At 37.2% G+C, this 26,559-nt stretch overlaps 1 protein-coding gene across 50 annotated transcripts in view; it reads right to left on the bottom strand.

Annotated features, from left to right (window-relative positions):
- RBFOX1 (RNA binding fox-1 homolog 1) overlaps positions 1 to 26,559 on the bottom strand; it is a 1,139,646-nt gene that overhangs the window by 83,821 nt on the left and 1,029,266 nt on the right. For 48 of the 50 annotated variants that reach the window (XM_064390362.1, XM_064390361.1, XM_064390359.1 and 45 more), the window contains 4 exons: positions 10,048 to 10,191; positions 7,429 to 7,482; positions 2,541 to 2,633; positions 758 to 818 (listed from right to left, as the gene is read on the bottom strand). In XM_064390362.1, the coding sequence (XP_064246432.1) occupies positions 758 to 818; positions 2,541 to 2,633; positions 7,429 to 7,482; positions 10,048 to 10,191 (352 nt within the window). The remainder of the gene's footprint in view (positions 1 to 757; positions 819 to 2,540; positions 2,634 to 7,428; positions 7,483 to 10,047; positions 10,192 to 26,559) is intronic. The other 2 variants (XM_064390410.1, XM_064390360.1) reach the window with 1 other exon arrangement.

Below are 26,559 nucleotides of genomic sequence, written 5' to 3'. Positions count from 1 at the left end.
TCAAAGGAAACATTTAAAAGATGTATTGTTTCCAAACACCTCAAATAACTGTGGATTCTTTTTCTATCATTAATGTACAATATTACACCAACTTAAGTCAGTATTAGAGTGAATTTTATTTTTAGATAGCTTGGAATTCTGATTTCTCCATGGGGAAACAAGAAAAGCTGGAAGCAGCACCTGGTATCAGTCTCCCTTCTTCTAACAAATTGTGGAAGGATGACATGGAAAATTATCTTTGACCAGATGTGTGTCCTGGTACTAAAAGGTTCTACAGGAAAGACAATCTTGCTCATCTCTCTCCCTCCCTCCCTCAAACCAAGCTGAACCCTCCCATCAGTTCACTCATTAACACTGCACAAAGCAGAGAGCATCACTCTCCCACCAGGTCCATGTCCTCCACAAAAGCCACCAGGGTCAGACACTGGGATTCCAGTCAGGGGGATTGGGGGTCCAACTCTGGCATTCCAGTCAGAGGAATTTGGGGTCCAACACTGGGATTCCAGTCAGAGGAATTTGGGGTCCAACACTGGGATTCCAGTCAGAGGGATTTGTGCTCTGCCCACCTGGCTGGGAATCAGCCAAGCTCTGCAGAGGTGGCGTTCCTGCTCAATCCCACTGTGTCCTGGGACCCTGGGCCCCAGGAAGGCAGGAGATGCAGAGTGGGACACCCCAGGAGCAGCGAGTGCCCCACTGAGCAGGACTGGGGTGTGGCATGCAGGGACAGTCACCCAAAGCAGGGGGCTCATGCACTTACCATTCGTGTAAGGGTTGACGGTCTTTTTATTTGTCATTACACGTGCTGTGGCATTATTTACCTAAGCACATAGAACAGGGCATTAGAAAGGGTTATGGGGAGGGCCCGTGTCACTATTAAACGCATGCATTATTACTGCTATTAGTCATGTGAAAATAAAATGCAATTTAATTTATAGAAGGCAACAGGTGCATAACAAAATCATACTATTTATAATTACATTTACTTTCATAACCATTTTAACTTACAAATCATTTCAATAAAGCAACATCATATCATTTAAACTTTAATAAAAAGACATTAAAAGCAAATTAAAAGGTACTGCATAATTTAAGACTTAAGAGCATGCTTGTATTCCATGATAACACTGATACAATAAATACTCAAAACAGAAGTAAAAAAAAAAAGATTATATGAAGGAACATGCAGTGGAGTAGAAAGGAAAGAGACAAGGTACAAGGAAACAAATAAAATGTCAAAAAAGGGACAAACGAATTTTAGCAGTGTGCAACATAACCCTTTAGAAGAGAAGTACCATTGGAAAAGCAACATCTAGCATTCAACACTTGGAACAAGAGCCTTTTTCATTGCAAGAATTAACAAAATCATTCAAGCTTTAAAATCACAGCTAACAAAAGGATAAAAAGAGGGTGCATTATTTAACACAATATGGAGTTAACAATCTGAGTAAGATGTGCACGAAGTCATATCCTCAATCCAATCAGTGCCTCCCAGGCTTGCTTAAAACGTACACTCAATTACAGGCGTACCAATATATAGAAAAAAATGTAGCATCAAGAAAACTTAATACAACAAGTCAAAAAAATCCACGTGGTATATCAGCGCTAAATACGTGAAACGGCAGATGGACTTCTCCACTTACCATTCAGCACCATCGCCAGCATGGGTATGTATACAGTTACCATGGTTACTGAGAGTTTGGTGAGGGCCCTAAGCGCTACCGTCGAGGGGGAAAATGAAAAGGCAAAATATGCAACATCTTACTCAAAAGACGACAGCATTTTCAATTGGTAATTCTTTCTTTTTTTTTTTTTTTTTCTTTTTTTAAATTCTAACAAATACGACTGAGGCAGTGTTGAAGGGGATCCAGTGGCATGGTAAACATGGCTGGAGGTTTTGGGAGATGGGGATGGCTCAGGCCACCCGGCTTCCTGAAAATTAGATGTGAAAATTGCTTGGTCTCTAGTCTGGCTTTTTTTCCTGTGCATCTTTTGGATGCTTCTTTCCCAATCTGAATTTTTTGATAGCCACTGTGGATCCCACATCAACCCTGCAGCAACAAAAAGGAAAAAAAAAAAGGAAAAAAAAAAAAAAAGGAAAAAAAAAGGAAAACAAAAAAAAAGAAAAAAAACCAACTTTTTTTGTTTTTTTTTGTTTTGTCTGTCACACTTTTTTTTTGTTGTTGTTGTTCTCAATTTTTCTAATTTTTTTTTGATGGCTGGTGTTTGGAATCTACTGCACCCATTGATTTACAAAACATCCAAAATAATAACTTCAAAATATTAAAGCTTTCTTTTTTTTGTTTTCAAATCTGTCATCCACCTTTCAGCAATAATGATAATAATAATAATTACAAAAGAAATAATAATAAAAAACCCAAGTAAGGCCAGATTCTCTCTCTTTATATATAAATATATATATAAACAATGGGAAGGGGAAAGGGGAGCACACAGAAGACACCAATGATGCATCTGAAACAACAAATGAGAGTGAAGCAGACATTTATAAAAAAGATGAAAAGGAAAATATTTTGAACATGCACCTCGATTTTACGGCCCTCTACCACGGTGCCGTGTAATTTCTCCCTCGCCCTGTCCGCATCAGCACTATTTTCGAAAGTTACGAAACCAAATCCCTGCATGCAGGAGGGAGAAGGGGGGAAAACAACATGCACATTATTATTTCAGTCAATGACCACTTGTTTGCTTATGTTCTCTCTCTTTAATTTAATATTTTCTTGTCCTCGCTTCATTTCTGTAACATGCAAATTAGAAAAATTATAATTGTATTGAGATGTGCAATAAATAAGCAACAAATGTGAACAAATTTTTTTTCCTGTCATCAGTTAGATAATACCCTCTGAGAAAGTCAAAGAATGATACCAAAAATACCTTTCTACATGTCACTACAGAGGAAAATAAATCTAACAATAAGAAAATGAAATTAAAATAAATTACAGTGTTTTCACATAGAAAAAAATGAACTAATGAGAAAAGAAAATGAACCACATTTTAATGACATGCAGATATCTGAACGAAATAAAAAACATGTGCACAAAATTCAACACTGAATGTCAATATACTCTAAACATTGCCTACTTAGTCATGCTGTTGTGATCATAAGAAACACTGTTCCCATGCAACACTAGGGTAACTTAAACTTTTGTCAAACTATACAGCCTTTACTTATTTTTTTATAAAAGCAAAAAAGGAAAAAAAAAATAAAACCACCAACAAAACAAAAGTACTTTCAGAACAAAGTATAAACTTTCTTGTATTAACAGATCAAAGAAAATCACATGATGTGAATCGAAAAAGAAACTCTGATAAAAGAAGAAAAATGCAAACGTTTTGAATAAGTTTAACTGCTTAATTTACTTGTTCTGCATATTATTTTCCACATATAGAACATGCAAGTGGTAAAACTGCAGAATCCCATGTTAGTGGGACAAATCTGAAATTCTGCTTATGACAAATCCCCTCCTTTATAATACTAGGCTAAAACAAACATTTCAAATCCTACCAAAATGCCTTTTATGCCCTACGCTAAATTGAACACTGTTTAAATGGCAAATATTTTGGAAAAATCTGACAGTGAAGAACATTTTAGAAACATACACCAACCCTTTGAAGTAATTCTTGCATTAGCACTACAATGCCTTTGCACGTCTCCCAAAATTATCCAAACACTCCTCTACATCCCTGAGCTTTCACACCCAGAACCATTTGCAAGTTGCACGTGGTGCTTTGCACACAGGCAGGGCTTACATAGTTTAAGTGCTGCTAAAACCGGGGTTTTTTTAAATTTCTGTTTTAGCCTGAACTCTGTGCTGCTCCTGAGCAATCAGCCACTCACCACAGCTCCTCATCTGCCTTTGCTGAGTTTTGCCAGTGTTCACCCACTAAGAACACTCTGCAGTGCTACCTACTACACAAAGTGACTGGTTAAAAAAAATTAAAAAGAGGGGAAAATAATAATAAAAACAAAGGGAAGACATTTCTACATTCATTTACACAAAGGGGAAATGAAATATCAAACTAAGGCAAAACTGACACCAAGCAGTTAGAAAAAGAATGGGCATGGACTGCAGAATTAATTAGTCAACCACCAACAAAAAGTGAAGTAACTCTCAAGATAATTTCCTGCGTTATTTGGGTTATTTCACCCACTCAAAGAACTCAGTTATTTATTGCCATTTATAATGCAAAAAGTGGCATTTATGTACAGCAGTGTCTATGTTTTGTGCTCTCCAAAGCAGCTTAAGCACAGCTACTCTTTTTTGCCCGTTTAAATCCAGCCTGAAGCCTGAGCTCCCCAGTGCTCTGTCAGCAGCTGCAGCCCCAGCTGAAGCTGTTCTCACAGCACCTGATTCCACACATTTTCTCCACACCACTCTCCACAATTTTAGCACAAGGCCACGAACTCACTTGCCACAAGGCATTGAGGATGGAACTCTCTTTTTCCCAAAGCACCAGGAATGGTGAGAGAAAGTAAATCCCCCTCCTCAGCACTAATCTCCATGGTTTAGATCCCTGTACAGGCTTTTCTTATACCTAAATCCATCCTCAACTTCAAACTTCTATTTCTTCTACAAATGCTTTGTCCCATCTTGTTAAAGCCCTGTTAAAAACTCTCCTAATTTAGGATGCCATTAAGAAAATTTCATAGCAGAAAATATCACTGGATCCATGGATCTAAGCAGAGTAACTCCATTCAGCAGCAGAAATTCTCCCAATTCTGTTTGTTTGTTTTCCTATTATCTTGCCTGATAAATTGTCCCCTCCTGGAATTGCAAACATTTGGTGGGAGTTTAGTCAAAATTTTCTGCCATTCTCTTTAGCTCACAGTGCTACCAGCTAACTTTTGTTCAAACAGCTTAAGAAAAAGATAAAAACCTAATTATACTAAAAAATTAGAAAAACATACAAAGTGGACCCACAAGCCAAGATAAGACAGGAACTTCAAAGATTCTGAAAATAATACTCATTGTCATTTTTTAATTTCTTATGTTGTACTTATTCTCATAATCAACACTACTTAACTTAAGCTCTTACTATTTATGCAAATCTTTAACTTTACCTGGCTGACACAGAAACTCAAGAACAAAACACAGATTCACCCACCACACATTCAAATACCTACACAAACACTTTAGCATCAATTTAATTTGCAGCTGAGTTAACAGCTGCATTCTATTAATTGGTAATGCAAATATGTGCCTTTTATTTTTAAAATCTGTCAAGTGATTTAATAATAGCCAAGTTAGTATGTGAGAAGGTTCAGATTTAATTTGGGAGGCACTTTGGAGTTCTCCTTATTTGAAGAAATAGATGTTAATGCAATATACACTAGATACACATTAATACATACACATATAAACAGATTTCCTAATATATAGAGAGCTGCCTAGAGCATTGATTTATATCTGATGGAAAATGGTCAAAAATTCAAAAGTCATCAGTGCTGCTGTATATTTTAGCAAAGCTTTTTTCATTATTATTACACATTCAAACAAGAGAAATTTGTAGTATACGACTCTTTCATTGATTTAGGATTTTCTTTTATGGAAGAACTCCCTTCTGCAAAATAATTTTGTACTTTACAGTGGTGTTCTAATGTTATGTTTTTTGAATATGCAATTCCTTTTTTCTTAACTACTATGGCATGAGTATGAAATTCCTTCTGTTGTTTTTGCAACAATCATTTAAAACATTAACTATTAGAATAAAAAGAAAGAAAAAGAAACAGAAACAAAAACAATTCTATCAATTCTTATCCCAAACTGCAGCTAGAAAAAAATTTGAATTCTGATCCTGCAAACTTTGTTACCTGTACTCAGTCTGAAACCACTTAGTAGTCCTTTCAGTTTCAGTGGGATTTTATGAAAACATAGATAAGCACTGCCAGGAATGGGACTTTAATCTGGTGCATCTTAATTCCTACAGAATGGACACGAAATGATCAGATTAAAAAAGAAAAAAAAAAAAAGAAAAAAGAAAAGAACAGAAAAAAGATGTCCCTCTCATTCCTAATATTTCTTTTTCCTAAACTTTCCATTTCATTGAGAGAATCTAAAGGTACTTCTGAAAATGAAAATGCTCTGTAGCTATAGCTGAAGTAACTCTGAGCAAGGTGAGAGGCAGCAGCCCTGAGCTGAGAGATGCACCCAGCCCTGCCTCAGGCATCTCCAGCAGCTCCCCTGGAGAGAGCTGGGGGATGGCTCTGGGAATAATTGGGATTATGCAGCAGCAGCAGGTCTGGACAATCCATGTCTTTTGCAAACATTGTTGAATAACCATAATTTAACAATAATAAATTTTGGCCAGAGTAGGAGATTCTAAGCCACCAAATTCCATCCATTTTAGTTGTTTACTGAAAAAGTGATGAATGTTCCAGCTGAGTTTGGGCTGGCAGGCAAGGGGACTAATTAATGTCTGAATAATAAACCAGGAGATTTCAGCTGTTCCATTTAGGTTAAAAAAATAGTGAAGGCTTTGATTTCAGAAAATAAATATTAACAGAATGAAAATGTATCTGATTTAAGATAGATTTTTAACGTATATGATTCTTAAAATATGACAGTTTACAGTATGTCTAGAACAGGGATAACATTCCATCGCTAATAATAAATGGTATATGAGTTACAGGAAGATTGAAACATTAGTGAATAAACTTTTTAGTGTGTCTGACATGGCAAGAAAAGGAAAAAAAGATATGCATATGACAGACATAAACCTCTAGAATGCAGCTGATATCACAGGTGAACACACTGGGCTACAGCTTTGCACCAGCTGATGCAGTCCTGGCCATTCTATCTTGCTTTATTTCTTAAATACTGAATAAATTGAAGTATGCATTTAAGGCAAAGTAATTTTGGGAAAAAAAAAAAAAAACCTAAATGTTTGCAATACAATAAGAACTCTTTTAATAAAATAAATGCTAAAATAGATTTTTTTTTTTTCAAAGGGTTGGTGTACTAAGGTTTTAACTAAAGAGGAAAACATCTGCACTTAATCTGGAACAATCACATATTTTCTCAGCTAATTCCTAAAGAGGACAGTTATTAGGTATCATTGTCATCTTTCATTTCAACAAAGGAAAAAACACCTATACTAATACAAACCTGCCTACAAATATCTTTAACTATGGACTCATAAAATAAATGAAATAATTACCCTTGAAGAATAAGGACAGCAAAAGTCAACATTCCCATATAACAGATGACAGTTTGGAGTAGTTAAAATTACCCCCTTTAAAAGATGTGAGTCCAATGATTTTCATACTGCTTAGAAAACTGACTGACAGCTCAGAAGATGTTTTCACTAACATAAAATTTCAGACATTATTTTGTCACAGCAGTGCAGTTGTTTCCTTTTACTCATATATTTTAAACAAAACAAAAAATTCCACAGGTGAATTAAACAGCTTACCTTTGAGCCTCGCTCATTAAAAATAATTTCAACATCTAAGATTTTACCAAATTGCTGCAAAGAAACAGAAAAAGTTACATGAAAATTAGATAACTTCAATTCTCTATCATATACAATACAAAGGTGTGTTTCAGGAAATGGTGCAAAGCTTTACAAATATTAAATGATATAAAACCAAATATTTTAAATACAAAAAGAAAGACTATAAGAAGTCAGATCAATGTTATTTCTAAAATATGTGCATCATTCTGCCCATTACAATCACTCCACAGAGGAGCCTGAAGCTCAGTGAAGCCCCTGCCACAGAGGAAAGAGCATTAAACTGTGAGCACAGTGAAGTAAAAGTCACAAATTTCTGTATTTTCCAGAAGAGGTGAAGGAGTTTGGTTAATTCTGCACTTACAGGAATAAGATTAAATCAGGTTGCTGGCTTCATGGACTGAGGATTTGTTTCCACTCTTGCTGAAATGGGTAATGATGATTCCCTAAGAAGTTTTGTCTTACTGGAGCATAATTTGGAAAACCAGAATGGATACTCACTTTGGGGGGATTTTTTTCTCTGCTCAGAATTGTGTTTTTATTATAATATTAGAAGTGACTGTTATTCCTATTGACCTTCAACAGCACTCAAGTCCCTAGACATTGTTTGTACGCAGAAATGCTGAACCCAGCTGCTTGTCCCAGAGGAAAAGGCCCTGTTGCTCTGCCTTAGGAAGGGAATAAATTTTAGAACACTTTCTGTTACGACACATTTTGTGAGATGACATTGTAATTCTTCAGGGGTTCATTTCAGTTATTTCATAAGTCATTGAGATGCAGTATGGATCAGTGTTTGCATTGGTAAGTGACCCAATATCTCATACAAAAAAGCAGAAATTAGAGGCAGGCAAATGGAGAATAATCCAACAAGAGTCCCAGGAACTGCAGAAATGAGTACTCCAGTATTTTCAGATCTAGTAAAGAATTACAGGCCAGGAAGGACAGTATTCCTTCTCTAGCTTATTAAAAAGTTTCACTTGACCATAAAAAAATCAACCATTGCTTGGTACACTTAGGCTTATTTCATGTTCTTGCATTCACCATTTAATCAATGTTTTAACTTCCACTTCAGCCTCGATGCAGACACAGACTTGATATTTAAACAATTCTCCTCTGTTATATTTGTGTCTATGTAAAAAGATAATCTACTGTGTGCTTAACATGGACATAATGCAGACCTGCCATATTGCATAAGAAATATTTGAACTCACACATACGGAAATCTCATTTTTCTATCATTTTAGAAGCTAAAAGTTTTCTGTTACCAAGTCATTCTGGAAGTCAGCTAGAAACTCCAGCCATTCTCCAGTGTCAGTCTTTTGAGACCTAAGACTTAGAAACATTAAGAGGAAATGTATTTATTCATTTAAAAATTACTACAATACCTACCAAAAATCCTTTCATTTAATGTTTGTGGGGTTTTTTTGTTTGTTTGGTTTTTTTTTTCAAATAGAACCTATTTTAAGTGGTTTGTTTAGTTTAAATAAATTAGTATATTTTCCTCTGGAGGGTTAATTATTATGCCTTCTGCTATTCTGCTGATGAGCTGGAAGCTCTGTTCAAGGAAAGCAACTTGTACCAAGTCAGATCCAGAACAGTCACTCATTTCCCAGAACTACAACAGGATTCTTTTTTCAGGGACTGTTTTCCTTCAGAGGAATAAATACTGAGAAAACACCATCCTCTGACTCACATACAAACACATTAGAACAACTTAAAAATCTGAACATGAAAGAGGGAAAGAAGTGCAGAGCCATGAGACACTTGGTGCTGCACTGAATAACCAACTGCAATGCAGGAGAATTGGGTTTAGTGAGGAAGAATAAAGACAGTGAGAGGAACAGAAATACTTCAGAGTCCTGACTTGGGTTCTAATAGATGATCAAGCACTATTTCTAGATTTGGTTTAGTGGCATTTCAAATTAAACCTGAGAGTTCTTGGATCAGGGAGTAGAAAGCCAGTCTAAGCTCTCCTGTTTATAATCCTATTGCTGATGGCGTGTCCAGGGGATGTGTGAAACACAGGGGATGTGCTTGAAGGCAGCTGTGGCCTGGGGGAAAGCACAAACTGAGAGATTTACAGCAAAAGACTAACAAAAACCTTCAAAGGTTTTTGCAGACCTACAAAACCTGTGGAGATGGGTGAGGATTCCTGTGTCTGAACTTTGTGCTGAAATTCAGCCCGTGCCTTCCTTTTGGGTCCCTTACTCAGGAGGTCAGGCACTGACTGTTTAACACCACACTCTCCAAAATCAATAAAAGCAGGCAGATAAATCTGGGTGTACAGCAGCAATATGTATGAATTTAAACCATCACAGATAGCTTTTTGTGAATGTAGTACAAAGCACCCAAGTGCATCATATCCAGAAGAATCAGTGTCATTTCTTTTCTCAGTTGTGACTGGCAATCAGATGTTTGATTATACACAGATTAAAGGGGAATCTTTCCTGAAAATGGTTAAACAGCCTCAATCAGAGATATTGCTGCCTATAATACAAAATACCTATTGCATTGCAGATGTAAAAACAAAAAAAAAAAAAAAAAAAAAAAAAACCCCAGAAATAAATTATGAGTACTTACACCAAACATTTGTCTAAGATCTGGATCCCGGAATCTGAAAGGTATATTTGAGACGTGGAGCCGTTTTGGCTGTGATTTGTTTTCTGTGTTTTCAGAAGATTGTGTCTGTTGCTGGCCATCGGTCTGTGCTGCATCATCTGTCTGCTAAAAGGGTAAAGTGAAATAAAGCACACCGTAAGTATTTCTGGCATTTTTAATGCAAGGGATGAGCTTAAATTCTAAAACAAAACAAAACAAAACACCGAAAAAGAACCCCAAACAAACAAAAACAAACTAAAGTCAGTTAAATCTGCTCCAAAGTAGTGAGGAATACCAGAAGTTTAAATACATGAAAATAAAATCCATTTTTGTTTCAACAGCATACATTTCCAATGATAATATATGTATTTGGAATAAACTGGAGAATGACTAAATTATTATTTGTGGATTTGCTTAGCTATTCTTAAATAATGAATGAATAGATATCCTTACAAGACTGTAGACACTCCTTTAACCCCTTCAGTGTTTGGCAAGGTAAGGAGCAGAATCTGCAGTCCAAATGCTGTCTGCTGGCAGAGCAAGGCAGACACTTCCAAATGAGATTAGTGCTTTTACTCAGAGGCCACTGGGACTCTCCACAGCAGGCAGGTAACACATCTCATCCTCGTTGCCATTTCATAGGCAGTGCTGATGGGCACTGGAGGGTCATTCTGTCCTGATAAATGGTGCCCATTATGGAAAAGGCCTTGAGTTGTGAGAGGGAACAGAAGTTTAATCAGTGGTGAAGGTTGCCTGACACAAGTGTGAGGCCTAGAAACAAAGTTTTACAGATTTTCTTCCTCACCAAAATGAGGTTGTGTCATGGTACTTCTTACAGGGACACAGTTCCCTGGGTTTAAAATTCTGGTTTAAAATTGAAGGATATTGTCATGTGTTATGATTTAACAAACAAATTATAAATCTTCAGTGAGATGCCCCTCATCCAAAAAGTAAAATTAACCAGTGCTGGTCTGTCAGTATGTTATAGAAATTACTCATCTCTGTTCTTTAATTATATCCTACAGTACCTAATTAATTACTGCTTGTACAGCACACAGCCATTAGCAAGGCTCTGGATGGGTATGTTAAAACAGCACAGTCATACTCGTTTGCATGGGGAGAAGGGTTTGGAAGAATAGAAGAGAAAGAAAATCGTTGAATGAAAAACTACAAGGTTGATCTGACAGCCATCACTCTCTTTGCTCTTTCCTTTTTCCTTCTGACCCCATTGTTTTTCTAATTATTCAACTTTCTCTTGTGTGCTAATGTTACATTCAGTTTGTCTTTCTGCATTTTTCATTTAAAGAACAAAAAGAAGAAATTGCCCATTTCCTGCTAGTATGAAATTTCTTTTAGGAGACAACAGTTTAAGCAACATAAAAATGGTTAAATAAAATAAACCTTACCACACAGTTTTAGTACCAACAAGCCTGTTGAAGAGGAAGCAAAAGAACTCAAACAGAATACATCATTTACATCAACAATAACTACATATAAATTGAATACTAGCAAATGAAATTCAACAGTATCCTCCCTAAATAATAGAAATGTTCTCAAATTAAAAGTACTGACATCTATATTGCCTATACTTCTGTGCTAAGAACACTTTATAAATAAAGGTGCTCATTTCTGCAGCAGCATCAGTCCATCAGTAACATCTCTGACATTTCACAGGATATGATGACACACACACAAATACAAATTTTGTGTGCACTGAAGAGAGATTTACAAGTGATCCAAACAAATAAGGGGATCAGATCAAGTGTAAACCTAAAACTGAGTCAGTGCCACCACATCTCTTCATGTGCTACTCCCTGAACTCACAGGCCCACAAAGTAAATAATTTATCTTTATGAATATTTAGTGATTTAGATAGAAAATATGGTATATAGCTGTCAAGAGACAAAAATGTTCCATGCTAATCTATTGTTAGCTAAAATCAACTCAGAAATTCAAACTTCAGATTTTGAGGTAACTGTTTCACCCAGAGACACCACAGGGATTATTTTCTACCTTCAGGCAGAAAAGGAGAGAAATATGAAAGAAATTTGGTATGTGAGAGCAGGTGGGGGATGACAGACTGGAAACTCTTGAAATACAACACTCCAGAAGAATTTGAGGTCAATTAGATTAATCTGAAGAGAACTAAAGAATTCCAAAGGCGCTGTTAAGCTTCAGGAACAGAGGGTGCCCAAGGAAGAAATTATATAATCAGTGTCCTGTATAAATGCAAATGGGAAAGAGTAATCTCTGTTCATTTTATTCATAGAAATGAGGAGTAGAAGGGCTGAGCTGTGCACCACAAACATCCCAAAACACTGGGAGCAACTGCCCTACTTAGCAGCTGAACAGATTATGGTCAACAAAATCCAGTGAGGCTTCTGAAGAGAGCGTTAAAATGGAGCTACAAATTGTGGGTGAAGAGGATAAACCCGGGTACTGGTATTTTCCAGGCCTTTGGTTGGTTTTATCACTTTTCAAAATAATTTTTATTCTAAGAAGCCTCAAATCTGCACTGTCAGCACAGAATGTCTCAGAGTCTGGGCAGCGAGGGCTGAAAACCTGAAACTTTAGCAAGTCCCTGTCATCAACAATTCATAATTGTCTATGACCCTCAAGATCCCTGGGGCAGAATTAACAAGGCTAAAGCATTTAGAACATATGAAAAGGCTTGGCAATGTAACAGGCTCTTTACAAAGCACATTATCATCCAGAAATCCATGGCTGTGCTGGAGATCTGGACAAGGATAATCATGAAATGAAACTGGAATGTGAAGACAATGCAAAAACATTTCCAAGTAACACCAAGGAGGTAAAACACACTGGGGACAGAGGACAGGCTGGATTTTGAAAAATCCAAGCCAGGCAACTTTCAGAGCTCTGTGGACTCACAGAACCTTACACATACATAATACATTTCAGGAGAATATCTTCACTGCTGGAGGACCTGAAGAGTGGTGTTTGATAGTCCTTTAAAAATTAATTGATGTGAGGATGTGGCATTATCCTTCCTCCATCTCTGCAGTCTTGGGTGCAGTCAGGCTGCTTTCTGGCCCCTATTCCACCACATATTTGCAATTGTAAAATATTAAAGATTCTTAATATATGATGGTCTTAAGACTTATAATGAAAGTTATAAATACAGAATGCAGAAATAGAAGATTGAATTCTCACTCACAGCAAAACAAATTGAGGTGAGCCCCCTTCAGTGAGCTACTGAAGGCTTAATTGTTAAAATAAGTTAGAATTAAAACATTCTTACAGGTAAGCAAACCCATATCAAAGAGGGCATTTCAGAAAAGGATTTCTTCTTTTCATGCAAGATAATTTCAGTATAAATATTTGGTATTCTTTTAAACCAAATCCATCATCAGGAGAGTTAATATCTATTGTTTTCTAAAGAAATTCTTTACCTTTAGCAAAATACTTTTGTTTTTGTTTCCTTAATTCAGTTCTAGAAACAGAAAGCTTCTATTATTTAAAAGACTTCACTCAAGTTCTTAAAGATTTCACACTGAAGCAAAATTGTTGAAGTAATTTTTCTGGTTTTCCTTCCTAGATTTTTCCTGAGAATTTAAGAAGCAAAAAATTATACAAGTGACGAAAATCACTAAACCAAATATTTGTTTGGATTAAATAAATTTGACAATTTTTTGTTTGGAAAAAATATTAACTTTCCCCACATACACACCTACTCCTTTAAGGCCATTTTAATCCAAATTTGCAGCAATTTTCACTCAAAAATACATTCTAAAACCTTCATGCAGCCCCTGATACAACCCTATATCCCAGCTGACTCCTGACTGGACCCTGAAGTCTCATCTCCCACCCCCAGCACTTGTGGCAAAGGCCCCAGACACAATAAAACAATGGTCAGTGAACCTGAAATCAGAGAGGGCCTTGTGCACATTGCCTGGGTAGAAAAAGCCCATTCCATTCTCCTTCCTGGCTAATAGCAATTTTCTGTGTCCCTTTCCATCCATCACTGCAGACAGCCAGCCCTGCAATGTTCCTTCCACCGGAATTTTAAATGTTCCTCTTTCTCTCCATTCTTTTTCACTGACTAATATCTTTCATTTCCTACAAAACCCTGATGGTGTGCACAAAATCTTTCACCCTCCAACCCTGTTTCCAACACAATGAAATGCTGAAGAGCTTTTTGCACACAACTACAGGAACGCTGCTCCAAATCAGCTTTTAAAGACTGAATGGGACACAGACCATAGGGATGCCTGCAATGCATCTAAACCTTTTATCTCTTTCTGGACAAAGTGAAAATAAGCACAATTGGAACATTAGAAAGCTTTACCAAATCCTGATCATTCTGCTATAATCTGCAAAAATCTGTTTGTTGCAGATCTTTTAAACCCATACCAAGTCTAGGGGAAGAACAGCCTAATTCTAGCAGGAATAACCTCTAAAATATTTACAGGGAGAAAGGCAAGAGAAATAAAAAAGGAACCGATTATTTTTTTAAAATATGATCAGTGGTAAATTAGGTGCTGAGTATCTCATGTATACATGCCAGCACAGGATAAAGCTCTTCAGAATTTTAAATTTAGCAAAAAAGAAAGCACCCACTGGATTTTTTAATGAATGCTCAAAACAGCACCTATTTTTTCCTGCTGCACCAATCAAGTTATTTCTCAGAGAGAAAGAGCTTGTGAATGTCTTCTAGGCATTATTTGATTAAGTTGACAATATTATGTGAGCAATGGTTGGGTACCCACTGTGCTGTACTTTTGACCAAATTGATTTGTGTAATGAACACTTGCTCTGTCTCTTCTCCAGCCTGAACAGGGCTCTTGATTTAACTGGTGGTGCTGGAAGCCAAGTGAATTTCCAACCCCCACAGTCATTCTCTCTCAATCTGGAGAGAATAGCAGCAGCAGTACATGAGCAAGCATAATTCAATACATTGTGCTATAAGCGCAGAAAATAATATCAGAGCTCTGCAATATACCTGTTTGATTTGATTTGTAAACCCGATAAAAAAGCAATCGAGAAAAGTTCAGCAGAAAATATATATATACGTCCTGAGCAAAAATATAACCATGCCCAATGTGTACAAACTGAAAAAATCATGCATAGTAAATCATCTTCATACTTCCCTCAGATAATATTGCACATTTTCCATTTTAAAAGGATCTAGATTCTGCAAAGTTACCTTTCCATTAAAAAGTGAGCAAAGAGAATAATTTAAAACCGAGTTTGGGACTTTCTGAAAAGGATGTTTCCCAGATACACCACTAACAGAGAACTGACAAAGTGATGGGCTTGTAGCTTTCCTGTTTTCTTAAGTAGATCAACTGATTAATTAATCATACTTGTTTTGGTAAATTTATATTCTGAAAAGTCCCAGCTCTGCAACGTGCTTCCCAGAAGCATAACAACACCAAAAAAAAAAAAAAAAAAAAAAGGAGTTATATACCCAGATCCATCTGTTTGGGCTTAAATGTTCACACAAAGATGTACACAGGAAAACAATTCTCTTATTGTGATATTTCACAATGATGATAAACATTAGCAGAAGTATCAGTGACTTTTCTTGTGCACTGCATCTCTGCTATCCTTTTCTCATGAATAAGATAAATAGTAAGGTCTCATTGCTTTCAGGATATTAAAAGTTGAGATTAGTTATTCAAATATTTTTTGAATAACTAATATTGATATTAGTTATTCAAAAAAATATTTCCAGTACCTCACACTGCAAAGCATGCAGCTCATGCCACATCCATTTAACCCCTTAAAAATCCTTTCCTGAAGACAATGCGATGTGGGACTTGGTGTTATGCAGAAAGTAATAAAGAAATGTAATAACATAATCATGCCTGCATTTGATAATTTGGAACTAGATGATCCTGAAGGAACCTCAACAGTAGCCCTTCCACAATTATGTTGCTGAATTTCTGGTGTAGCTGAGTGTCTCATACTCCAGAGATGCTTGGTTTCAGAGACACTGCAACTGAAACCCTGCAGGGCAAGGCCTGATCCCCTGTTTTAAATGGTAAAATTCCCTTTTATTTCAGCTGGGTGACAGTTTCAGCCTGATGTTGTACCCACTTGACAAAGTAATTTCAGCATTACCCCTAACTTCAGTCTATTTCCCAGATTACAGAAGGCATAATGAAATTACAAAAGGTATAATGGTTTCATATTCTTTAGAAAAACATTTTACTATCCAAAGCACCAAATGCAAACTGACCAAAGCAGTCACTGGGACAGGCCTGAAAGAAGAAGGCAGAGGAGCCAAGTCCTGTCAATGTGTTCAAGGGTCCCAGGACAAAGGAAGAGATGAATCCGACTCCATATTTCTTAGAAGGCCGATTATATTATATTATATTATATTATATTATATTATATTATATTATATTATATTATATTATATTATATTATATTATATTATATTATGTTTGCTATACTAAAGCTATACTAAAATAATAGAAGAAAAGATTTCATCAGAAGGCTAGGAAAGGAAAAAGAATGGAATTAATAATAAAAACTCCTGACAGAGAGTCCGACACAACTGGACCACGATTGGTCATCAACTAAAAACAACTGACATGAGACCAATCAAAGACAACCTCCAGACCACATTCCAAGGCAATCAGATAGTTATTGTTTACATTTCTTTTCTGAGGCTTCTCAGGTGAAAAAATCCTGGCAAAAGGATTTTCATAAAAATATCATGGTGGCAAAGTCCCTGTCCTGAGGGCTGTGCTGTCCCCTCTCCAAAGTGCTGAGCTCTCACCCTGGCCCCTGGCCAGTCTCTTAATGCCCAAGAGCCATTCTCCCTCCCATTTCACTGGTGGCAAGAGTGTGTTCAATGCTCAATTGTGCCTATTATTCTTACAAATAAAGCCCATCTTTGGGAGGTGAGGTGAGATGTGAGACACACACCTCTGGGCTGGGAGCGACGCAGGCAGGGTGTCAGTGCACCTCTGAACACTCAGCCGCCTCCCTTCTGCAACATTTCCTCCCAGAGGTCCTTGAGCAGTCAGATGAATACAATTTCCTCCCAGGAAGACAGTGTAAGGTGGCTGACTCTGACTGGGGCATTTGTTTTAGATATACTGCCACACACAAGCACACCCCGGTAGAATCCCTTAATCCAATTTACTGACAAATGAAAAAGAACCTGAATAATTTTGTGCTTTGCTTCAGCAGTTTCTGACGTTCCACTATTGAACATGCTCTGGGGTTTCAGCAGACTGGGTATTGTTCAGGGCTGAAGACTTACAAGCAGTAGTGATTATTTCTCTCATTTCTAGATGGATGCATTCTGGATGCTGATACCACAGGCTACAAGAAAGCACTGCTATTATTGTGATAGCTTATGCATGGAGAGCTAGCAGCCTAAATAAGAGATCATTAATTCTGGGGACAGATAGGAGCAATAAGATAGGTTTCTTAAGCCTCTGGTACTGCAGGACAACCAAAGAGTAATTAATAACTTGGCTACATTAATTATTTCCCCAATTAATCTTCCTTAACAATATGGAATATAGGCCTTATATACTGTTTTACATTGCCTTCGCTGGTTCATCATTTTTCTTCTAAAATATTCAGCAGGGTCTCAGGGAATAGCAGATCAATCACGTCTGGAGGAGAATCACCAAAAGCCATACATTTTTTGACTCGTAAACATGTCTCAAAACTTGGGCCAAATTTGCTGGCATAAAGAGCAGATATTACTTTTAAAAGAATATTTGTAAAATGTTTAATAGAGTTGTGTGTAACCAAGCAGTTGGCAAGTTCAGTTAAGGACATCCAGCTGATGCCAGCATGCCAGTAATGTGAAATGGGAGAAGGAATGATAAAAGGTTGCCTCAATGAATTATTAATTGCTTGCATCGATTCAATAAATATTTCTGACCACCTACTGATCCCATCCACAACATCACAAGAGCAATTAACAAAACCTTTCCTAATTAGCTGCATCCTGGCTCCATTAGCCAAGAAGGAAATGCATACACACTATGCACATTTTTAGAAGTTCATGCTACATATAATAAAACTCAATTACTGTGATATTTTCATAAGGTAATACTAAAATAAATTCCTTGGATTTATTCTTTTAAAAGATAGCAGACAGATTAGGAAATATTATACTGTCAAAGGACAAAAGCATTAATTTAATACAAATAAAAAATCTTAGGTAGTGATACAGAGACAGGAAGAAATAGTTAATTGATTTTGTTATTCCTCTTTCATCTGTAAGTCAGAAATCTGTTTTCTTTCTGATGTAAGTCTTGCAGGAAGAAAGTGTTTCAATGCTTGAAAGCCTAATGGAAAATCCAGACAGGCAACCAATGAAAACATGCTAAAAAACCCCTTGACAGTAAATATAGAAATCATCATTAGAGGGCTTTTTATCATTTGAGCGGGAGCTGTAGCTTCACACTGCACAAGCTGGCTTACAAAGTATTACCACAAGAAGAAGCCACCAGGATCCTCAGCACTAAATAGTGCCATGCTCATGAGATTTTCCCCCCACAAATTGCTCTGCACATTTACTCTGCAGATTCACCTCTCATTTCCCTCCCTCTGGAGCTGGTTTCCCCCTGTGTGTCTGAAAGGACACACCACACTCATGGGGTGGTTTCATGAGCACCTAAAACCTCAGCACCACACCTGCCCTTCCTGACACCCCAGGGCTCAGGCTCCTTCCACCCACCACTCCATGTAAATGGGGTTATGTGAAACAAGATATATAAAATTATATAAAATAATACTTGGAAGGTGCAATAGGGAATCACTGTGGTATGTTATAAACATGCAGAAATACAGATCTGCCATCTAAGTAACAAAGTTTAAGGGAAGAGGGGTAAAATAGATGAAGAAATTTTGAAAGGTTTTGTAAAGCTTACAGGTAAATACACCTAATGGTTTTGATAGTCCTTAAACACTTTAAGTTACATTCTGATAGGCAATAAATCAGGACACAATGCCCTTGAGGATAAGACTTTCTGACTGATGCAAAACTTGGCATGCTTGGTTTCTGGAAATCCACTGATTCTCCCCAAGTTCTCCTGTCCAGCTCATTTATTACCTTGATTTATGAAGAAATTATTCAGAAAAGAACATAAATCAATACACAGTAAGGCAACTGTACTTTTACCTGTGGCCATTCATTCATGCACAAGCATTGTTGCTCTAATATAGAATGAGATTTTTTTTAAATGTTCTAATTAGCTTAAAAACTCTTTCAAGTGTTATCCCTCCTAAGTCAACATTATAAAAGGCTGCAGTGCTGCAATAAAGCTTATTAAACTTTTGTTCTGGCAGCAAGCTCTATCTGGAAAAAATAACTTTCAACATCTGCAACTAACTTGTACAATGTTGTGACATTTGATAATATTTGTCCAAATTAAAAAAGCACTAATTAAATACTGTCCTCCACAGCTTCAGAGGATATTACTTCCTTTAAAAATAAAATTTATAAAAAAGGAAAGTGTCTTTAGATGGAACATTTGCAGGTTTGGCTACGAGTTGTTTACCCTCAGCTTGAATCAATGCACACTAGTTTCTGGAATTCCCCTCTGAACTAGATTTATGTCATGCATGTAAAGTCCCTTTTTGTGAGAGTTGTGTTGACACAACCAACTGCTGAGTGAACTTGTGAGAGCAGAGTTTCATGCTGAGAGGGAACGGCTGATTGCTCCAGCTCCAGCTCAGGAAAAGAAAGAAAATGTGACAGCGTGATAAAAGGTTTTTCTCTGTTTGACCCCTCACCTAGTGCTGGATCCCTACTGTGACATTCCATTTGCTCACTTGCATATCTTTGCCCAAGGAGTCAGCTGTTGAACCCTCTGAAATACGGAGGAATTTGTGACTCCTCCATGTTACAAAAAGACACTTTCTAAATCACATTGCTCTTTTTATACTGAGGTACTCACCAATTTAACAAGCAGCAGTTCAGTTCCTTGCAGGATAGTAATTTCTCAAAATTAGATTATCCATTTAATGAAAAAAACAGCTGACTTTATTTTTCTTGTTAGGTGTGTTTGGTGGTCTGTACATCTGTACAATCTTAGCAGGTTGCAGCCAAATGCAAGCAGCATTTCCAAAGAGCTGAGACATTTGGAATGGAAAAGCAGGTCTGCACCTGCTCTTCTCCAAAGTCCCTGAAGTTTCCCAGTGGCACAACCACAGAGACGTCCACATCAAGGAACAATATGCTTTATGCAAGTCATTATTTTTCAACCTTCTCGTCAAGCTCACCCAACACCTTTCCTTCATTAATGTGAATGACAATTTAAAGTTTTAGGAAATATCAATTTGTACTTCCCTTCTCCCACTTCAAAGAAGAAACAAATCTAAGGAATAGTGGATAATTCAAAGAATTTTTAAAGGGTTTAAACCAACGTTTCAAATCCACCTGTGAATGCTGATGCTGTGATGAATTCTGCTTGATCATATGAATGCACAATGCAGCTTGCACTGCAGAATTGCTTGGAATACTGATACTCAAGTTTAAGGAAACATCTTTTGAAGAATTGGAAACAGGACTTGGATTCCCCTGAAATCAAGTTTCCTTTCTTGGAAGAAGTTCTCAGGAAAGGGGGCAGAGGAGACATTCTTTAACAGCAAACCTGGAACCAGGAGGATTGGCACTGTGAGTTTAAATCTAATTCCCATCCTTCCCTCTTGCTCACAGCAAACCTGCCAACAGATCTCTTCCCTTATTCATCCTCAAACACAGCAACCAGACATTTCTCAGCCAAGACATTTCTATTTCCATCTAACATCTGTACAGAGAAGCCATTAGCCATGGCAGTCTCGGGCAGTTTTGCTGTCTGTAGCTCCCTTCAGGAATCAGGGCAGGATGGTACAGCCACACTCCCTCAGCCCCTGGGGCTCAGATTCCTCTCCCCTTGAGTTCTCAGGAAAGGGACTTGGCCAACTGATGCTGCTGATAGATGAAAGCAGGCAGGGTGGGGTGACTGACACCCCAAAGGGTTGTGCTGCCATGCAGAGGGACCCTGGCAGGCTGGAGAAACAGGGATGAGGAAGCTCATGAGGTTCAGCAAGTCCTGCACTTGGAGAGGAACAGTCCCATGGGCAGGGGAGTGACTGGCACAAGAGCAGTGCTGCAGGAAATGAGTCCAGATGGAATAGGAATCAACAATGTGTGAGGGATTGGAGTATCTGGCAAACAAGGAGAGAATAAGGAGTGTTCAGCCTGCAAAAGAGAAGCATAAATGCCTGATGGGAGGGAGGAGAGATGAAGGAGCTACACTCTGGCCAGTGGTGCCCAGTGAGGGAACAAAAGGCAATGAGCAAAAGCTGCAGTACAGGACATTCTGTGTAGGACCTGGGAAAAACTTTTCCTCTGAGTGCTCTAACATTAGAACAGATTTCCCAGAAACCTTGTGGAGCTCCTTCCCTGGAGGAATTCAACACCCATCTGGACACAGAGCTGAATAACCTGCTCTAGCTGATCCCATCTGCTTTGTCAGCAGATCAAGGCCAGGCCCAGTGACAATGACCAGCCTTGTGCACCCTGGGGAAGCAGTGACAGAGCAGGAGCAAGGACAGCAATCAGTGGGTCAGGGTCCTTTTCACAGGGTCAGGGTCCTGTTCACAGGGTCAGGGTCCTGTTCACAGGGTCAGGGTCCCTGTTCACAAGGTCAGGGTCCCTGTTCAGAGGGTCCCATGGCAGCCAGGGCTGGGATGGGGAGCCCAGTGGAGGTGGGCAGGGCAGGAAGGACCAGCAGACCCTGACAAGGACCATTCACAAAGGCTGATGCCAGAATATAATGAAAAAACAACATGCAAAGGAAGAACATTGAAAAAGGGAGTGGGAAAAATGTTCATTTGGACGGGCAAAAATTTCCACTTTCTGTAGTACACAAAATGCCCCCCCACACAAAGAGATCCTTGTTTTCTGTGACTTGGCTCCAAAGAGACTCTCTCAGGCACAGAGAAATTAAAACCTCCACAACTTAGCATGGCATTGCAGCAGAATCAACATTACATAAAGCAAATTATCACATAACAAAGCAGTATTATTATATCAGCAAATGGCAACTGTAGGTCACCTCTTCCCATCACTGCTCTCCATCGTGTGATGGCCACAACCCAAATAAACAAGGCACTCTTCAGGGAGGAAGGATTAAAGTTACAGGAAGGCACTCCAGCACCACCACTGTCCTCACTGTACATTGATTTACTTGGTTACCCTATTTTACCTTTAAAGCTCACTTGGGTAGCTAAGATTCCTGCATTCCTCTTGTAAATTCTCTTGACATATAAATTGAGTATTCTGTACGATAGCATAACCATGTAAGTAAATAAATACATCTATTTTTTGGGCGTCATTTGTTAGTTCCTAGGATTTTTACTGCTTTCTGCATTCCAGTGTCCTTTCTACCTGCACAACATTACTGAAGTCTCTCTCTGCACACACTTTGTTTCTCATATGAGTAACTGCAAGTCGTAGTGATCACCTGATTCCTTGAACTATAACTAAAGTGTAATCTATTATTTGCAGCCATTTGAAACAAATAAGCAACATAAAGGAAAACCGAGAACAGAATTTTGCCAGATGCCTGTCACAGAGTTAGCTTATCAGCCACCAACCTCTGTGAGAATAATGCCAGTGTCTGATACCACAAAGCCAGTCTTTCATCAAACTCCAGGAATAATTTCCTTTTTTTTAATTGTGTTTTAAACTTCTACTGCAAAAGAAAGCCCTACCAATCCCAGTCAACCATCTCTGTAGGTTAGTGGACTTAAACTGGAAAAGGGGAAAAAAGAAGAAAATATGTTTCAGTTATTTTTATGAAACTGCTTCTAAACCTAAGCTTGTCTCCCTAACAAGAGAGACCTCTTGTATAAGGGGTCAGCCAAACACATTTTCAGTTTCTTTAGATTTTGGGGCATGCAGCTATGTTTAGCTTCAATGATGTTTCAGAAAATATTTGGTAATCTAACATATACTCAAAAGAAACCATTTCATGGCTCTTTTTTGCTCTTTTCTAGGTGTGGAACTTTCATTCTACTTTCTATATTGACTGTCTTTACTGCTTTTAGAGAAAAAAAAATAGTTTGGTCAATCAGTTTGAAAAGCAAGCCTACACTTCATAAACTGGGCTCCAAGAATGTGAGGAAATAACAGGGGTTTTTTTAATCCATAAAACCAGACTTTATTCTGGATGAGCTAACAATCTTTGTGTGAGCAGAACGCAGACACTAATATGAGAGGAAGTTACTGCAATAATTAACAGCTATTTGAAGTAAAACTCATTTAGAAATATAATGAACTGAGAACACTTAAACAGACTTCATTCAGGCAAAGATAAAAGAGAAAATGGCCTGAATTGCATTTCCATTTACATCATCTACCTTCCCCTTCCTCTGCTTCTAAAGGAAATAATGTAAAAAATGTTCTTTGCTGCACTTCTGGAAGTGGATTTCAAACTAAAATTCTAAATTATAGCCTTTACTGTCCACTCACTTCTATCTCAGTAAAGAACTCATCAGCTTTAATAATAATTAAAGCTGCTTGTGGTAGTTTTTCTCTAGCTATTGGTGCTGACCACTCAATAGCTAGAGAAAAACTACCACAAGCAGCTTTAATTATTATTTACAAAATGAAAGAAAAGCAGTTCAAGAAGTGAGACTCAGAATGGTCAGTGCAATTTGAAATTCCTTTGGTTATTTGCATAACCATCCAATATGTTTTAATGGCTGCAGTTATGAGATTATCTAAATTCATGAAGAATATATATTTATTAACACATATACTCAGCACTTTTACTCTCCCCTGATTAGAATGTCAGGTGAACATTTCAACTGAGGGAAAATGAATTGTGAGCCAAGGATGGGCAGCCCTGTCTCCCCTGACTCACCCAAGTGAAGAGCCTCTAATAGACACTGGGGGAATGCATTAAATTAGGAACCACGCCACTGAGCTCTCTCAAATTTCCTTTAAATAAAAAGCAAGAAGAAAAGGTTAATTAAGTTCTACCACGCAATTCTATTAACAATATCCATGATTACTGTAGCATGAGGAGGACATTTAATTCAAAAAGGGAAGAGGCCCTGGTCCATCAGAATGACTGAGCAGTGGGGCTGCTTTCAGGCACTTCAGGCTCTGAGGCTGCTACAGCAAAAAATAAAATAAATAAATAAATAAATAAATAAAATAAAATAAACAAACAAATTCCTGCCCAAAAGTATGACACAGAAAAACTCATAACCTAATATGCAACTACAAATTGGTAATATATATATATATATTTCTGTTACTATCAAAGTCCTGTATTTTGTAGTATGAAGCAGCATTTGACAAGGCAAGTCATGTATCTGCTATACTGCCCTACCTGGGCTTTGTCATTTGGATTTCTAGCTTGACCAATTGCTCCAAAATAAAGCAAGCCATCTCAATATTTGTGAAGAAATATATTCTGTTCAGAGAAATTACAAGGGCTTTTACAAGATGCTTCACTGTCTGGTCTCTCACAGGTTTTTGTGCTAATTCTGTCAGCAAGTGCTCGCAGTGTTCCTTACAAATTTAAACAAGATCTTCAACTAAAAATAATCTAAAAATAATAATCTACAGAGATTCCTGAAGATATATTTGCACAATTCGAACACTATCAATTTAAACTGTATCTTAATAGGAAAAGAATGTGTAGATTTTCAACAACTCAAAATAATAATAAAAAAGGATTGATGTGTCTAAATCAAATACTTTCACTTCAACATTTTTCTTGTCTAGTCCCCCAAAACTATAGAATATCTTCGAAATGCAGCTTTACTTTTTGAAGAGAAAAAAATGAAACATAAAATACTTCTCTTGTAACCAGAGAGTAGAGAAAGATGAAAGCAGGTATCAACAGCCTGAAATTTTTTATATCTGATTCCAGATTTTATTAAGTGTTTCAATTTAGCCTGGCCAAAACATGGCACTTCATTGAAAAGAGTGGAATGGACTCCAAAGATTAATGACAGTAGAATTATCCTAATCTGTCATAAGCTCTGATATAAGAGTAAGAGGAAGTAATTTGCTTTAGTAAAAAGCAGTGAGCACCAAAGCATGAAAATTAACACTCCACAGAGGTAGATATTAAATGAGAAATATTAGCTGCATCAGCACATTGGAGACAATTATGAACTGCAGAGGATTTCTGAGACTGAGAAATACTATATTTACTATGATAAAGTCAATTTTACCACTCAGTAAATGCTCAGTTTGTGATTTTAGTAGTGACTTACTTTCCTCTCAAAGGCAACTTGCATTACTGCTTTCCAAAATTTATATCACTTTTGTTTCCTTTATGCATTCTATTGAGTACTTTATCTCATGGAAACTTATTAATACAGAGAAGACAAAAAAATCACCGAGTATTACTTTATTTTATTACTTTCTTTGAGCCCCCAGACAACACCTGACATGCTTTTGAGAAATTATATTAGTCAAAAATGGGTTTTTATCAGTTTCAGTCAGTGAGCATTTATGAACAGATGAGAGCCTCTTTCCTTTTTTTGTTTTTTTTTTTTTTTTTTTACAAAGAGAAATAAATATGAGAAGATAAGTAAAAGTACACAGGGAAGATACTTTGGCTTTACATTCTTGTATTACAGAATAAATCCAAGCTGAAGATTTTTATAACCACCAGCATTCATACTGAAAGGTGCTAATGCATCATTATGATCTAGCAGGTTGCTGGCTGTGTTTTACAGCCTTTCACACTACATTAACCTTTTGTACCTCAAGTATTTATGACCTCATAAGTAAGTATTTATCAAACTGAAAGCTCATATACAGCACTGTATTTTAGTTCTCAGTTTTTAGGAACATTTATAATTTCTCTTTGCCTGCACTTAGAATCACTTTGCTTTACAGTCCGTGTTTTTAGCAAAGAGATTAATGCAAAGTAAAACTGTTTTTCCCACTATGCATGGAAATGACACAAAACTATAAAATGCCTTAAGTAGGGTCTCATACCAATGTAAAAAAAAGGAAACCAAACCATGCATATTTTCTTCTAAAATAAAATAATAAATTCTTAGAAAAAGCAAATACAGCTGTTTGCTTCCTGCAACACTCAACAGAATATCAGAGCCAAACAACCAGAAGTACTCTTGGTACAAGAATTGTCACAATTACTTAAGTAATAGGTGCCTCACCTACATAAGCTCTGTATTTAATAATAATAATAAAAAAACAAAAACAAAAACAAAAACAACCACAAAATCTAGCATTTCAGGCATATGCATAGCCCTATGAGGGAAAAAGAAGCCCACAGCTGACGAATGTATTGAACAAATATTGCATAAATACAGTATTGGTTGCAAATATTCTTCCCAGCAATCCAGTATGAAATCTGAGGTATTGAAACCTACTGTGAGCAAGGCCAAATTGTAATTTCAGACACATTCCTATAAAATTTGGGCTAACAAACACTGTTAATTTTTATATCTCTGAGAGAAACAAGGCCTGTCCAAACCTGTCCTGTCTTTGTTCCCTCTCAGGCGTGTACA

This window comes from Passer domesticus, chromosome 15 (genome assembly GCF_036417665.1).
Source record: "Passer domesticus isolate bPasDom1 chromosome 15, bPasDom1.hap1, whole genome shotgun sequence".
In the NCBI taxonomy this organism is placed as follows: Eukaryota; Metazoa; Chordata; class Aves; order Passeriformes; family Passeridae; genus Passer; species Passer domesticus.
This window is presented reverse-complemented; position numbering and strand designations above follow the sequence as displayed.